Here is a 15,129-nt window from a genome sequence, read left to right as displayed (position 1 = left end):
CTTAAAGCGTCTCATATGTTTTTATCCACAAATTTTTTATGTTATGTATTAATGAAACAATTTAAAGCCTTTTTACCAACTGGGTTCAGATTTGTCCCGTGAGGTTTAAGGCCCCTTTTGTTACAAGCAAATACTTTTTGGTGACACGTGGATCATGGCATTCACATCGCTGCTAACTTTAATAACTTGTTGATTATTATTCTTAAATAATTAAAATATTTTCTGAAAAATAAAACAGACATACCCCAAACACCTTAGAAAACTTGAGTGGCTATTGTGTTATGATATAATAACACAATGGAAATACTGAATCTTTGTGTTTCTTCATAATTAAAAGGTTTTATTGTTGTTTTTTAAACTTTAGAGGCTAAAGTGCAGCAGGCAAACAGGCTTCCAAAGAAAATAGTTTTGTCTCGGAACTCCTCCATCTTCCACATGTCATTGGGGACTGGTCTGTAGCCCCTCTTACACTCCTACATAGAAATCTCACATATACAAGCGCATACACACCGATGCTCACATTGTGCTCTCACAATTATGGACTTGGGCATTTTTAACATAACCTTAGGCTGTGGTTGGCACTAAATGCACTATAAATTATTGCCATGTGCTTTTCAGCAAAAATTGCTACTGTTATCCCCATGTGGTTGGCACTGTGATATTTTGGTTCTGCTGTAAATTTGCAGGGCTAAAAGCAGATTCTTGTACATTCTTTATTGTTTATTTTTGTGACCCCCCCCCCCCCCCCCCCCCACACACACACACACACACACACACACACACACCTCTTCCTTTCCAGTCTCCGTGTTTTTTGGGGTTTTAAAATATTTCCAATACAGTTTTGGTATCAGGCGAGGCATTATAGCTGTGCCTATAATGCCTCGCCTGTGAGAGTAAAACTATAAGGCCTGCCTTCAGCACTCAGACATCAATTCTGATTGCTTTACAGCCGGACAGCACACAGAAAAAAATGCATCATGGTCCCTTTTTGAATTTAGTTAAATCAACTGCTTTAATAAAATTCACTTAGCTGACTGACATAGCTCCTTGGTGGAAAGAGATTAACCTACACTGTAGAGGGTAGGTTGTCAAAATGTTATCGCTGATTCCTTTTTAAGCATTATTCTGCAATTATCTAAGATAGCAACAAAGAAATATTGTAAAAATTCAGCATATCTGAAGATAAATAGAACTTTATAAAACACACGTTCTCTTATAAATGTGTGGAATTACTGTTCAAAATAATGGTTTATATGATAATTAGCTTAATCACTCACATATGTGTTTAGAGTTTTATAATTCTTAGGATAAATGTTTCATTTTGATGACTACTTTACCTCAGAACTGTCTTCTCTGTAAATGCTCTCAGGCTTTAGTTGTGGATGTACACAGGCCATTATGTGGAGCTACACAAAGGCTCTAATTAATACTTAAATGGAATGCTGGTGATGCAAAACTGTGGATCCTTGACGTGGTTGTCATACTTCGTTTGAAAGGCGTGCTTCCCGCCCAGACCCAGAGTTAATCAAATCGAGAGGGAGGTAGTGCAAAATGGAGAGGCTGGGAGAGCGTGCGTGAGGCAGAGAGGGCGATGTGTTTTGAGAGGCCTTTTCAAGTGGCCATTTCATCTGTGCTAATTGATAATTCTCCATGACTAACACACCACTGACTGGCCTTTGAGCCACGCTAGCTGGTGATTTATAAAGATCTTAGAACCAGAAAGAAATAAAATGGGAGAACAAGAGGCTCAGCTGGTGTGCATTAATTCAAGCTTGTCAGCCACTTGCTCTAAAGAGATGTCTGTAAATAAAAAAACAACTAGCAGTGAGAGCGTTGGAAGACAACAGAATTTTATTGAAATAGGCGAAAACATTCTAAAAAACTTATTTACATCTGTTATTTGCAAAATATGTTAACTTCAGAATCCTAAACTCAAGTCAAGTGCCCTTTCTCCACAGATTTCTTTCTTTTTTTTTCTTTACACCTGTGGTTTGCAACATTTCACTTTTCAGTTAAAGTTACACTAACCAGTTTCCTGCTAATCGCCCTACTTGTTAAAAGGTGAATTACAACGGCCACAAAAAACTTTGGTACGTTCTTGCTGTGTCTGTCATGTTCTGTGTCCCCTTGGTCCCCAGCCCCCTCCTGTTCTTCCTCTGCGTTCCCCTCATGTGTCCCCTTGTGCTCTGCGTGTCCTTATACTTGCCCAGTCCACTCAGGTTCTCCTCATGTGTCTTCTTGTGTTACCCAGCTCCCTCTAGGCTTCCCTCTATGGCGCGGTATGGGGGCCAAAATTAAGACTACTGCCCAGCAGCAGGAGGCTATAGAAGTTCCGAAGCAAACTACTGATCTGATTAATGATAAGCTGGCGCTGCTTACTGAGAAGTAGCACCTTTACCGGCGTCACTACTAGATATGCTAGGGACTAGCTGCCCTCGGCTGGTCATTGACTGGATCTCACACTCCCTCTGCTGTCTATTAGCATGGATAGGCTAGCGTTAGCCTGGACGGGCTGGTGTTAGCCATGGAGAGGCTAGCCATTAGCGTGCCTAGGCTTGCCACTAGCTGGATTTCCTACCTCCTCGACGGACCATTAGCATGGATAGGCTGGCGTTAGCATCGGAGAGGCTAGCCATAAGCGTGCCTGCTTCGGAACTTCTATAGCCTCCTGCTGCTGGGCAGTAGCCTCCTGCTGCTGGGCAGTAGTCTTAATTTTGGCCCCCATACCGCGCCATATCCCTCATGTTTCCTCCTAGTCACTCCCTTGAAAATTCCCATTTGTTTGCATTAATCCTCCTCACCCCTCTAGTCATTAGTTGTTTATCTTTGCCCTTAGTTTCTAGGTTTAGTTATTTAGGGTTTTATAGGTTATGGTTTATCTTCCCCTCTGCTTTCTTCTTCTTCTTCTTCTTCTTCTTCTTCTTCTTCTTCTTCTTCTTCTTCTTCTTCTTCTTCTTCTTCTTCTTCTTCTTCTTGTTTATTGGCGGGTGGCACCTAACTTCTAGGTTCATTTCCACCACCTACTGTGCTGGAGTGTGAGTCGCAGTAAGAGCGTATCAAAAAAAATAAATAAATAAAAACTAAATTCTATTCAACAAACCACTGAGTTTTCCTCTGCTTGTTCTTTCCCCATTTAGTTTATTGATTACACCTGTCTTCCCTCTAGACCTCACTCCTCACACCTGTCACCTGTTCCCCTGATTGCTTCCCTCTGTGTTTAAAAGCCCTGTCTTGTCCCTCAGTGTTTATTGGTCCATTGTCTGTGTCAGCATCGTTTTGTTTCCCCACCTGGTCTCTAGTTATCTGCTCAGAAAGTGAGCTTTTTTGGGTTTTGTCAAGGATTTAGATATTTGGCTTGGCTTCCTGCCGCTTTGGAGTTTGTTTTTGTTCCCCATCCTAATAAAAGGAATTTTTATTTTACATCCGCTTCTGCCTCGTGTCGTTCCGGGTGTTCTGCATTTTGGGTCCTAACCTCCTGCTCTCAACGTCACGGTGTACTTCTGATTCCATTTTTGGTTCTTTTTTAAAACACAGAAAAGGTTTCTCTTTACCTTGCTGACAGTTTTGTTTGCGGCTCCTTTAGAGCTGATGGTGACGTCACTTCCTACTCTGTTTATCCGCAGGCAGCAGAGGACGTTGTCGCCCTCTGCTGCCCGTTCTCCCCTCTCCGATGATGCAGTCCCATACGCGATCCAATGTGTAAACCCCATCGTCTCTGTTCATGGTCCCGCATCCACGTCTCCTTATCTCTATGGCTTCTTTTCTCCATCTTTTGTATTTCTGTTGTTCGGTGTTTATGATCCTTGTGTTGTCCCAGTCCATTATATGGTTTTCTCTTGTGCAGTGATCTGTTACGGCTGGCTTCTTTATTGTGCTTTCTGCTTCTTGTTTTGCTGCTCTTGTGCGTCTTCGACTTGTTTCTCACTCACACTCCTTTCTATGTTCCATTGTTCGTGTGTTGAGTTGGCGTCCGGTTTCTCCTATGTGTGTTTTCTTGCAGAGTTTGCATGGGATTTCGTAAATGATTCCACATTTATGTTATGTTTGGGTTGGGGTGGGGGGGATGATGATGGGGTTTACACATTGGATCGCGCATGGGACTGCATCATCAGAGAGGGGAGAGCGGATAAACAGAGTAGGAAGTGACGCCACCATCAGCGTCAGTTCTGAGGATGTTTGCAGCCGCAAACGAAATTGTCAGCACGGTAAAGAGAAACCTTTCCTGTGTTTTAAAAAAGAACCAAAAATGGGGCCTCAAACAACCTTGCTGCAGCTAGTGCTAACAACGAGCTAAGACTAGCATGAGCCATCTGATACATATATACATCTGAAATAAACCACTTCAAGTAAAACGATCCACACTGCTGGGCAGAAATGTTATTACTTACAAGTCCAGTACCAACAAAGCCAGGTCATCATCAGTCTGGGATTTTGTATTCTCGTTTAGCTACCTCAAACTAGTGAAGGCTGTGACAATGTTCACTCTGGTTTTAGCTCTTTGCTTCATCTCCAAGGACATTACTCTCTTTCTTTTATGCCCCGGCTCTGCCGTGATGATAACAACAAAGCAAACTTCTTTTTTTCTTCTTCTTGTGTTTTTTATTGATGGTCGGCAAACTTAAAAAGCTAACCTTTACATTAGTTATTGACATCGTAAACAGCTAACAGCCATAAAGCAGGCAAAGAGCGCCCCCTAGGGCGTCGACCCGTTCCACAAAACCGTTAAGTGCTGTTTCTGGTCAGCAGAGAGCTGCAGAGGGCTGTCCAATGGGACGCGTGTATACTTACACAATCACTGAACTCAACTTTTAAAGGATTGGTTAAAGTGTTAAAAACTGTTTAGTGACGCTTTAAAACCAGTGAAGTTTCTTATGCAAATTTCTGTTTTGTTGTTGGCACTTGAAACAGTTTTCAGATTTTTGGTTCAGTCAGTTTGATTTAGTTGCATGAGATTTTACCTCAAGTCCCCAGCACTTGAGGTAAAATCTCATCTGTGAAAACATAATAAACAAAATGTGATTTTTTTTTAATGTGTGCAGCAGTGTGTTCGGGATGTGAGCTTTCATGTAGTCATTTTAGAATCTGCTGATGATTCTCTTCATTCTGGTGGCTGTTGTGAAAGTGGTAAATAACTGTGCTTAACCTTCAGCGCGTCTGTTTTAAACACATTTACTTTGTGTTTGTGAATCAGAAGACGATACTACAGTCATTTTCCTCAGCCACGGTTCTTGCACCTCGCTGCTGGGATTTATTCCCATTCAGACGCCGTGTACTGATGTTGAGTGATAATGCATGACTCAGCGAGTGCTCTGATTCAGACGTTGCACACCGAACTAAGAAAATGTGCTTTTATAGTCATCCCCTGTATCTTTGAGGGCACTTTCATGCCGAGATTGCAAAATATTCCACTTTAACTGTGACCACGTAATCTAACACCTCACCAGCTTTACATCCAAACTCAACTCCTGCCTCTGACACGCGTCCCCAAACAAAGACAGGTTTGACTCTTTGGGTAGTTGTGAATGCTCCTGTTCAAGTGATCTACAACATTCTGCATTTATTTGTTCCAACTCCAGTTACATTTTAAAAAAAGTCTTCAAAGACTGAACGTGTAATATGTCTCTTGGTATGGTGGCGGTTGTGCAAGACTTTCTTCATCCTTTTTATGCCTTTTGTTCCCTATTTACCCATATTTTTTAAATATGGGAACTGTGCAGTGCATTCTGCTGAGTTTTGCATTGTGTAATTTAGCTTATTAGCCTATTTATTTGTGGGTATCTTATAAAAGCAGCACAAATGGTTAAACTGATGAATTTAAACAGTTTTTAAAGCCTAAACAGACACAAACATTGCAAATGCAAATGTTTTCTGGTTCTCTGACTTCAATTTTTAGGAAGATTTCTCACATTTTCTAGTCTGTTGAAGGCAAAGAAGAAATGATGAAACGTGTAATTAGTTTCGTGAGTCCAGTCAAATTTATTCTTGAATGTTTCTGTATTGTAAGATTTTGTTAAACATTATGTAGACGTTTTGTCAGAAATGTCTAATTGTCATTGTGTTGTTTTTTTCTGGTTGACAGGTTATTCAGTGCGATTTTGGAGCAGGCCACAAAAGGAGACGGGGCCACTCCTATTGGAGGGAAGGCAGCAGGCTTCGATGTCAAGGCTCTGAGGGCCTTCAGAGTACTCCGACCCCTCAGGCTGGTCTCTGGAGTACCCAGTAAGTACTGCTGGGGAGAAAAAGGAAAACAAACTCGGGTAATCTCAGGATCAGGTGTGAAAGGTGATTGGGAGTGGTGGTGGGGAAAATGAACCTTATATTGGAGCCGACACTGGAGTTTGATGCCGTCATCAGCGATGTGCAAACACACTCAGTAGACTTGTGCTATCTCAGTAACTGAGACACGGGCTGCAGTAGATGACTTATCTGTCGGATCACAGAAATCAAAAATCCAGAAAGCTGGACGACACAAAAGAAACGGCCTCTGTTGTATGCGTGCTTGTGTTGTAAGTTTAACCTAAATTCTGGTTTGTGCATTTATTTGGTGCAAACACTCACTAAACGTTTTATAAATATAAAAAAAACAAGTTATTTTAATTGAAACAACACATTTCAGAACTAATTTACAATAAGTGATCTTCCTTGTGGTTTGCCTGAAGGCTCAACAATGCTCACTGGAAAACGAATGTCCTTTAAGCTGATATATGTAGCTAGTTTCACTTTATACCTATGTGTGTGTGTGTGCGTGCGTGCGTGCGTGTGTGTGTGTGTGTGTGTGCGTGCGTGCGTGCGTGCGTGCCTGTGTGTGTGTGTGTGTGTGTGTGTGTGTGTGTGTGTGTGTGTGTGTGTGTGTGTGTGTGCGCGTGTGTGTGTGTGTGTGTGTGTGTGCGCGTGTGTGTGTGTGTGTGTGTGTGTGTGTGTGTGTGTGTGTGTGTGTGTGTGTGTGTGTGTGTGTGTGTGTGTGTGTGTGTGTGCGTGTGTGTGTGTGTGTGTGTGTGCGTGTGTGTGTGGAACAGGTTTACAGGTAGTGTTGAACTCCATAATAAAAGCCATGGTTCCCCTGCTCCACATTGCCCTCCTGGTTCTCTTCGTCATCATCATCTATGCCATCATTGGCCTGGAACTCTTCATGGGCAAGATGCACAAAACCTGCGTTCACAACCAAACAGGTACACACACACACACACACACACACACACATGCACGCTGCACTTTGAGCTTCAACAGGAAACAGAACTTGTCACAATGACGTTCGACTGGCGTGTTCTTGAATCTGCAAAGACGATCCATCATGCATCCGGGCAGGGGCAGAACGACCGTGTGCCTCTAACAGTTCAATGAATTATTCACAACATCATTTACTTTTTTCTGAGTGTGAATGAGTCAAACAATTAGTGAAACGGCAGCTGCCATAAATGATTGAAACAAAAGGTGTTTGGTTATAAATGGACCTGAGTGTTGTTACAGTGATGTTATTGGTCCCAGGAGAGGCATTAGCTTAGCGTGGGTTAAGTGCCTGTAGATGACTCTCCCATGCATCACCGTGAAGAGTTTATTTTGCAGAGTTCCACACTTTTTTACACGTAGGCGGTTGTTCATTTATTGCATCTGCTTAACCTTGAGGTAGTTCTGGTCTTTATTTTGTTTTCTTAATATAAATGTTATAGAAATTCTTTGACTTTTAAACTTAAGCTGAGCATAGAGAATCACCAATATGAGGAAAAGTTAGGGCATTTGTTTTAAAGACAAGCCAGAGAAAAGCGCTTGGGTTCAAACAATCCCTTCTTGAGACTGTTTTTTTTCTATTAGTAATGTCTGAAAGCATGTGCTGCCAGCTGTCCTGTCTCAAACTAAAAGCGTCAGCTATCTGACAAAATCAGAAGTACCGATAAAGGCTCTCTGCGTATTTACACTCCGTTTAAAAAAATCTCACCACAGACCTCACTGCGGAGGAGAAGCCAGCGCCGTGTGCGCCCGATGGAGCGTACGGTCGGCACTGTATGCAGAACGCAACAAAGTGCAAAGCAGGATGGGAAGGCCCGAATGACGGCATCACCAACTTTGACAACTTTGCTTTTGCCATGCTGACGGTGTTCCAGTGCATAACCATGGAGGGCTGGACGGACGTGCTGTACTGGGTGAGCCGGACACCACAACTGTGTGTGTGTGTGTGTGTGTGTGTGTGTGTGTGTGTGTGTGTGTGTGTGTGTGTGTGTGTGTGTGTGTGTGTGTGTGTGTGTGTGTGTGTGTGTGTGTGTGTGTGTGTGTGTGCACATGAAGCAGGTAGCCTACAAGCTCTACCCCCTGCCACTGTTTCTGTAACAACTGCAGCCTTTAGTAAATGCAGACACAGCATGTTTCCTAATTAATAAGTTCATCAAATATCTTTAAGTTTTTCAAATTTTCCTTCATGTTTTTTCCACTTGATGTAAAAAGAAAATCTGGCAGAAATGCACAGACAGTAGTTTAGATTTTAGGTGTTTTAAAGCTCGGAATAGTCTAAAAATTCTGTTAATGATGTTTTTGAAGCATTTCCTGAAAATGAATGTCCTGAAAGCAGTCGTAAAAGTCCCACTGAGCGGTTTTCTTTTAGAACAGGACTTTTCAACAAGCTTTAATTAGGAGCTAAAGTTTAACATTTATTCTGACAGCAGATGTTTTTCTGTTCTTAATTGTAGATAATAAAGGTCCTGCCCTACAAACACTAACAAACAGATTCACCCACCCACACACACACACACACACACACACACACACACACAGTTTTAACCCTCTCACTACCACACGCATCAGCAGCTTGTAACCAGCACGCCTCTTGTTTCTCTTTACCCTTGCACACCTTGCAAATCTGCAACGCCTCCCTCCAGAGTGTTAACACACATTCAGAGCTGGATTTCTGCTGCACAACCATTTCATTTACGTCTGTTTTTTCTTGCCGAACCTTTTCAAACTTCTTTTCTCACGTTTCGTTTTTGTACACCACCTCACTAACCTTTGCTACCTCCAGTTGCTTCACCCTCCTCCTAACGCCTTCTTTTTCCATTTCTCTTCTGCCCTCTTGTCTCCCTCAGATGCAGGATGCTATGGGTTATGAGCTGCCGTGGGTCTATTTTGTCTCTCTCGTCATCTTCGGCTCTTTTTTTGTTCTCAACCTCGTTCTGGGTGTGTTGAGCGGGTAAGAGCTAATACTGTTGTCATGTGTGTGTGTGTGTGTGTGTGTGTGTGTGTGTGTGTGTGTGTGTGTGTGTGTGTGTGTGTGTGTGTGTGTGTGTGTGTGTGTGTGTGTGTGTGTGTGTGTGTGTGTGTGTGTGTGTGTGTGTGTGTGTGTTTGTGTGGCTTCACTACTTATGATGCTGTAAGTAATTGTGTATCAAGACTCCCTTACATCATTTCAAAAGTGAACGTTTAACATCTGATTCAGCCACAGAGAAGGGTTCAGCTGGAGAAGGGTGAAGCCCGCTACTCTTCATCAGTGAACTGAACAAAATCTTTCACTCTCGTGCCTTTCTGCTCCAGTCAATCAGCCTTTTCTCCCAACCTGGGAGAAAATCATGACACACACACACGTGCACACACACACACACACACACACACGCACACACACACACACATACTCTCTATGTCTAACAGTTACGTTCACATCTTAAACCTGGGGCCCACATCCTGTCTCCTACGTGAAGGACACACAGACACAAAAGTCCCCGAGATGTCATGCTTTCTTTTCCAGCAAGTGTAATCACACACTTTTTATATATGTGTTGCCGTATGTGTACTCCATAAATGTGTGTGTCTCATAGAATCAAAGACGTGTGCAGGTTTTGTATTCCTGTGCAGTGTGTTTTGTTCCACTAAGTGCCGCTCCACCAGGCAAGCTTGATGTTTGTACTTTTTTTTTCACCCTTCTCCTGCCACGTCACAACGTTTTTGTACAAGCACCTCCCGGCCTGCATGGACACGGGGGGGGGGGGGGGTATAAATAATTCACCCCTCAGGTCAGCCGTTCAGGTGGAACGCTAAAAAAATTCCTGCACAACAGGGAAAACACAACAAGTAACAACATATATATATATATATATATATATATATATATATATATATATATATATATATATATATACACACTGTATATTATTCAGATGCCAGAGCCCAGTCTGGAGGAAACGCGGCATTAAAGATGGAAGTTATGGGAATGGCATATTTTTCATGCCTTGAATCTTTAGGAGTTTCCACATCTCCCATGTATGAATTAAACTAGTAAAGTAATCCTAGCAATTTGCCTTTAAATAATTTCAATAAGAATGTATTTATCTTTTAAATCTAATAACTGGGCATGTGACTCTTTTTTTGGTTTCAGATCAAATTTTCAATAATTTAGAAAAAAGGAGAGAGTTGATGTTTTGTCACGAGGGCTGTAACTGGATGCGGTCCTTGGGAGTCTTGCTGCACAATCTGTCCACGTCTGCAGCTGCAGTGTTGTTTCTCAACAGTGATTAAGTATGAAGTAAGGTTGTTGGAGTGTGTTTAAAGGCCTTTCCACTGACAGCCATCTTTTTTCAGAGAACCATGTTTGTTCACCACCTTTCTTTGATTGATTGAACTCTGAGAGGAGTTGTTTTGTTTATCATGTGTCCCTCTCAAAGCCTCATTTAATCCATACTGTTTATAAGGTCAACAAGTCTATTTTTCTCTTATTTCTCACATCCACATGAATCCTTGGCTGATACTCTGTTTCCACTGTGTTCTAGCAGTGCTGGGAAACACGGAGGGTCTAATTCCTTATTTTGCTTCTTTATTCCCTCTTTCTTTCATTTTAATTCCTTTTTTTGCTCCATCTTCTTTTTCCTCACATTTCATCCATTTGCTTTACCTTTCAACTCTCCATGCTGCTCTCCTCGGTCCATCTCTACATCTCCTCCCAGGTGAATGACGCTGTAGGTTACAAGTGGCCCTGGGTGTATTTTGTCACCTTAATCATCATTGGATCCTTTTTTGTGCTTAATTTGGTTCTGGGGGTGTTGAGCGGGTAAGGGCACGGTTGAAAGATTATATTGACATAACTTAATTTTCAGATTCTGCAGAAGATCTGCTGATCCCTCCTTATTTACTTTTATGTTTAGTAAATGCGAGCATGCGTAGGAATGTGTTTCTGTGCAGCATTTGGCCGTGCTTGTGCAGTCTGACAGAAGTCCTGGACCTCTCCCTAGTGAACAGTGTAAACTGCTCATAGATTTTCGCTGACTGTAGTGGAATCACGGACACATCTGGCTTCAAACCCATTGAGACTTTTGGGCATTCTCTCTCTCTCTCTCTCTCTCTCGCCCTCTCTGACTACAAGGCTGTTTCTGGAGAATAGCACTACCATCATAAATAGTAGTTTGTGGTGAAAAACGCAGACATTCGTGTTTAACCAACAGAAATATCGAGGAGACTAATCCCGTGGTAAAACGTGATAACTTCTGAGGAAATTATCCTAATTGATCTCATTAGGGTTCCAACTTCTGAATATTGTTGATGAGTTAATGTTTCATCACATCCCGCTTCGTCTGATGGGTTAATCCAGTGTGACTGGCGGTGACACGCCTCTTCCCCGCTGACTGACCGGATTTCGACTTGACACTCCTGATGCTGAGACAGCATTATTGTTGGAGAAAAAACCGTGTTAGAGGTATATCTTGTCCAAACAGCTTGGAGGGGTTTGGCTATTTGACTTGTTTTCTGACTTCTGACTAATGATGCTGTCAGCACACTACACAGGCTGACCTTTTAGCTACTGGTTCCTCCATGGTCTGTGTGCAAGACTCGGATTGGTGTTATAACTAATGGCTTTAGCGAGGATGAGAACGGCCGTGCTCCAATTCAGGAACATACTCATTGGATGTAACTCTGTCAGGATGGGATGGTAAATATGGGGAGGGCGGTCTGAAGAAAGATGAAGGATGACTAGTTGTAGAGCTCATTTCTAACATGAAGGGGAGGCAGCGAGCAGAAGAAGTGAGCCTGGCACCTCAGATTTTTAGACGTACAAAAACAAATCAATCAAACCCATGTTGTCTGCTAATGCTCTGGTAAGCAAGGCAATGGTGTTTTGTCCTAATTCTCATTGATTTGTATTTGAGAATGCAATCTGCCTATTTGTGGATCTGTCAAACTTCTAAATGTCACAAATAAACACACAAATGAAGCTTTGAGTCCACTTTAATCCAGTCTTCATTTGGATTGTGCGAAATCTGATTAGGAATATTTAATCTGACGTTTAAAACATTTAGACAGACCCACTAAATGATTTAAATCTCTGAAGGATGGTACTAGATTAATCAAAATATATATTTTTCTCCTCATAATGAAGAATTGATCTCACATGAGTGAATAACTTTTAATTCATATTTTATGTTAAGGTTTCTGCATTTATCTTTAGTTTTGCTGCAGTTAAGATAAATTGTACAGCATCATGACTGCAGCTAAGTCACGTGATCCTCTTGATCAGTCAGTAGTGGATTCCAAGTTTACCTCCTCACCAGTGCAGCAGGCTTATTGACCAGCATCCTGCTGTGTGCATCAGTTTAAACTGTTTATCGATCGGTAATTGGATGCAAATCGTTGACAAATAGACTTGTACTAAAACTGTAACATTATTAGATTTCCTATATGAGGTTAGCAGAAAGGATTCTCCATGAAAATAACGCACAGAACATTTCTAAATAATTCGAATAATTAAAATAAATTCATTAGATTTTTTCCTAATGACTTGGATTCATAACACAAGTTTTCAGAATGGCACAAACGTCACAAAGTTTGCAGATTCAGAGTTTTATAACATTTTTGTCTTCCTTCCACAACCGTAGGGGAAAAAAAGTATTTTTGTTTCTTAAAAAATTGGAGAAACAAAAACAGGTATACCTAAAACCTTAAGGCTCACCCACCATATTGACACTTTTAGGGGCCTGTTTAATGGTGGATGTGGACATGGAGCTGAAGCACAGCAGGGAGGGAGTCATCTGCAAGCCAAAGTCTTTTTTGAGTGAAGTTCTCCCCATCTCAAGGTTTTGCTTCGAGACTGATGCTTCTGGGAAACTCCAGTATTGCATCTGCATTTGCACACTAACATCTTTCATTCTAAGCAGATCTCTGCTCTCTTTACTGTTTATTTTTTCTTTGCAGCTTTTCCTCCCTGCTGCAAGTGTAATCTTTCATCAACTCACAATTAAGTCCAATTTAGTAAAACCTTCAGTCTGGATTTTCAGATTCTTTTTCTTGTTTCCTTTCCTCTTTTCCTCTTCTTTTTACCCTCTTCTTCTATCCCAATCCTTCTACCTTGCTTCCCCCTTTTTCCAGAGAGTTTTCCAAGGAAAGAGAGAAAGCCAAGGCACGTGGTGACTTCCAGAAACTTAGAGAAAAACAGCAGCTGGAGGAAGACTTAAAGGTAGGCCTGTGTGTTTGTGTACATTCAGCTTAACCCAGATTCACAAAATTAGAATAGAATTTGTCTAATTCATCATCATTAGTTATAGTCGCATGTCTAACAGAGCTAATAAAGTAATCAGTTATTAAAGGTGTGATTCACTGAAAAAACATTTTAAAATTCTTCTTTCTGATTGAAATCAGTTACTCTGAGTTTTTCATGCAAGTTGTACATGAAAATAGTCTCCTACACCTATCTCCTGCATTAGCGTCTGAAAGAAAGTGGACGGTGAAATTTTAGGATTTGAAAATCCTGACAGATCTACGTCACACTGTCACTAAACATTCATGGACTCACCCATCTTGACTCGCGATGGGGAAGGTTGTTTTTGGTTTAGCGTCCAGGAAACAGTAGAGAATGTCTCGGCTAGTAGAAGCTAACCGTTAGCATTAGCAGCTCCACCACACAGCAGAACTCCTCCAGGCTTGTGTTATTTGTGGAAATAAAACATCCATGGTGTAAGTCAGTGGTGTTATCCAGCACGAGGCGAGATGTCCAAATGTCAGATAAAAGACTCCAAAACCTGCCGTCCGAAGCTCAGCTGTGATGTGGCTCACTTCTAGTTCCTGGAAATGGTGCACGAATGTTTTTTGCCCCCTGAGTATGACTTGCAAGGCATTTATTCCTACCAGAGCAGTGGTACCCACTTCTGGTCTTGGAAAGATACCAGCTCTCCAGGACTAGGGGTGAGTACCACTGTATTAGCAACACATTCTCACTCCCAGCGCATCAAAAACAAACGCTGGGTCAGCCACCCTCCACGTCAGACCCCAGACCCCAAAAGTGCCCTTTTTCGTTACTTATGTGCGAAAAGGGGTTTTTCCCTTTTGCAACTGCAGCGTAAAACTGACGTGATGGGATATCCGCTGATGCGGCACCGAATCAGCTCATTTAACCGCACCTAAACCTTAACGTTTCACTATTTTTAACCTTCCCCTCTCCCTCATCCTAACCTTAACCCTCTTGCTACCTAAAACGTTACTCTGTCATGGTCTGCATCTGTGTCTTCCTTCATGTGTCTCCTGATGTTTCTCCATCCCTCTCTAGATTCCCTTCTGTGTCTCATAGCGCCCTCATGTGTCTTTTGTCTGCGTCTCAGTTAAAGTGTCTTATTTTGTTACCCTTTTAAGATCATTCCTCCCAGGTCAGCTCCAGCCTCTTTGTCCTCAGCTCAGTGTATGTGTGTGTGAGTGTATTTGTGTGTGTGTGTGTGTGTGTGTGTGTGTGTGTGTGTGTGTGTGTGTGTGTGTGTGTGTGTGTGTGTGTGTGCGCGCGTGTGTGTGTGTGTGTGTGTGTGTGTGTGTGTGTGTGTGTGTGTGTGTGTGTGTGTGTGTGTGTGTGTGTCCTGTTTGGTCCTGTTTTCCCCTTTTAGATAAATTATTGTCACCTGTCATCCCTCCAGCCCTCACCCCACACACCTGCTGCCATTTTCCCTAATTACTCCTCCCTGTGTATATAAGCCCTGTCTTGTCTCTGTCTTGTGTCGGTCCATTGTTGTATTTCCGTCAGTGTTTGTTCGTGCTCAGTCTGAGCTTTTTTGTCTCTCGGTCTTCGTGCTCTTAGTGAGCTTTTGGTCTCCAGTTGTTGGTGCTCTAAAGAGAGCTTTGGGTGTCCTGTCCTCCAGCACTTTTGGACTTTTGGCTCGCTGCCATTTTGGATTTATTTTTGTT

The 15,129-nt window shown here is 42.1% G+C and overlaps 1 protein-coding gene across 21 annotated transcripts in view; it reads left to right on the top strand.

The window, feature by feature from the left end:
• The window catches only part of cacna1c (calcium channel, voltage-dependent, L type, alpha 1C subunit), a 231,613-nt gene that overhangs the window by 154,252 nt on the left and 62,232 nt on the right, over window positions 1-15,129 (top strand). For 15 of the 21 annotated variants that reach the window (XM_070548924.1, XM_070548927.1, XM_070548957.1 and 12 more), the window contains 5 exons: window positions 6,080-6,219; window positions 7,017-7,169; window positions 7,939-8,138; window positions 10,920-11,023; window positions 13,333-13,420. In XM_070548924.1, the coding sequence (XP_070405025.1) occupies window positions 6,080-6,219; window positions 7,017-7,169; window positions 7,939-8,138; window positions 10,920-11,023; window positions 13,333-13,420 (685 nt within the window). Of the gene's footprint in view, window positions 1-6,079; window positions 6,220-7,016; window positions 7,170-7,938; window positions 8,139-9,071; window positions 9,176-10,919; window positions 11,024-13,332; window positions 13,421-15,129 lie in introns of all 21 variants that reach the window. The other 6 variants (XM_070548958.1, XM_070548965.1, XM_070548956.1 and 3 more) reach the window with 1 other exon arrangement.

Source organism: Nothobranchius furzeri, chromosome 1 (assembly GCF_043380555.1).
Source record: "Nothobranchius furzeri strain GRZ-AD chromosome 1, NfurGRZ-RIMD1, whole genome shotgun sequence".
NCBI classification, from domain to species: Eukaryota; Metazoa; Chordata; class Actinopteri; order Cyprinodontiformes; family Nothobranchiidae; genus Nothobranchius; species Nothobranchius furzeri.
This window is presented reverse-complemented; position numbering and strand designations above follow the sequence as displayed.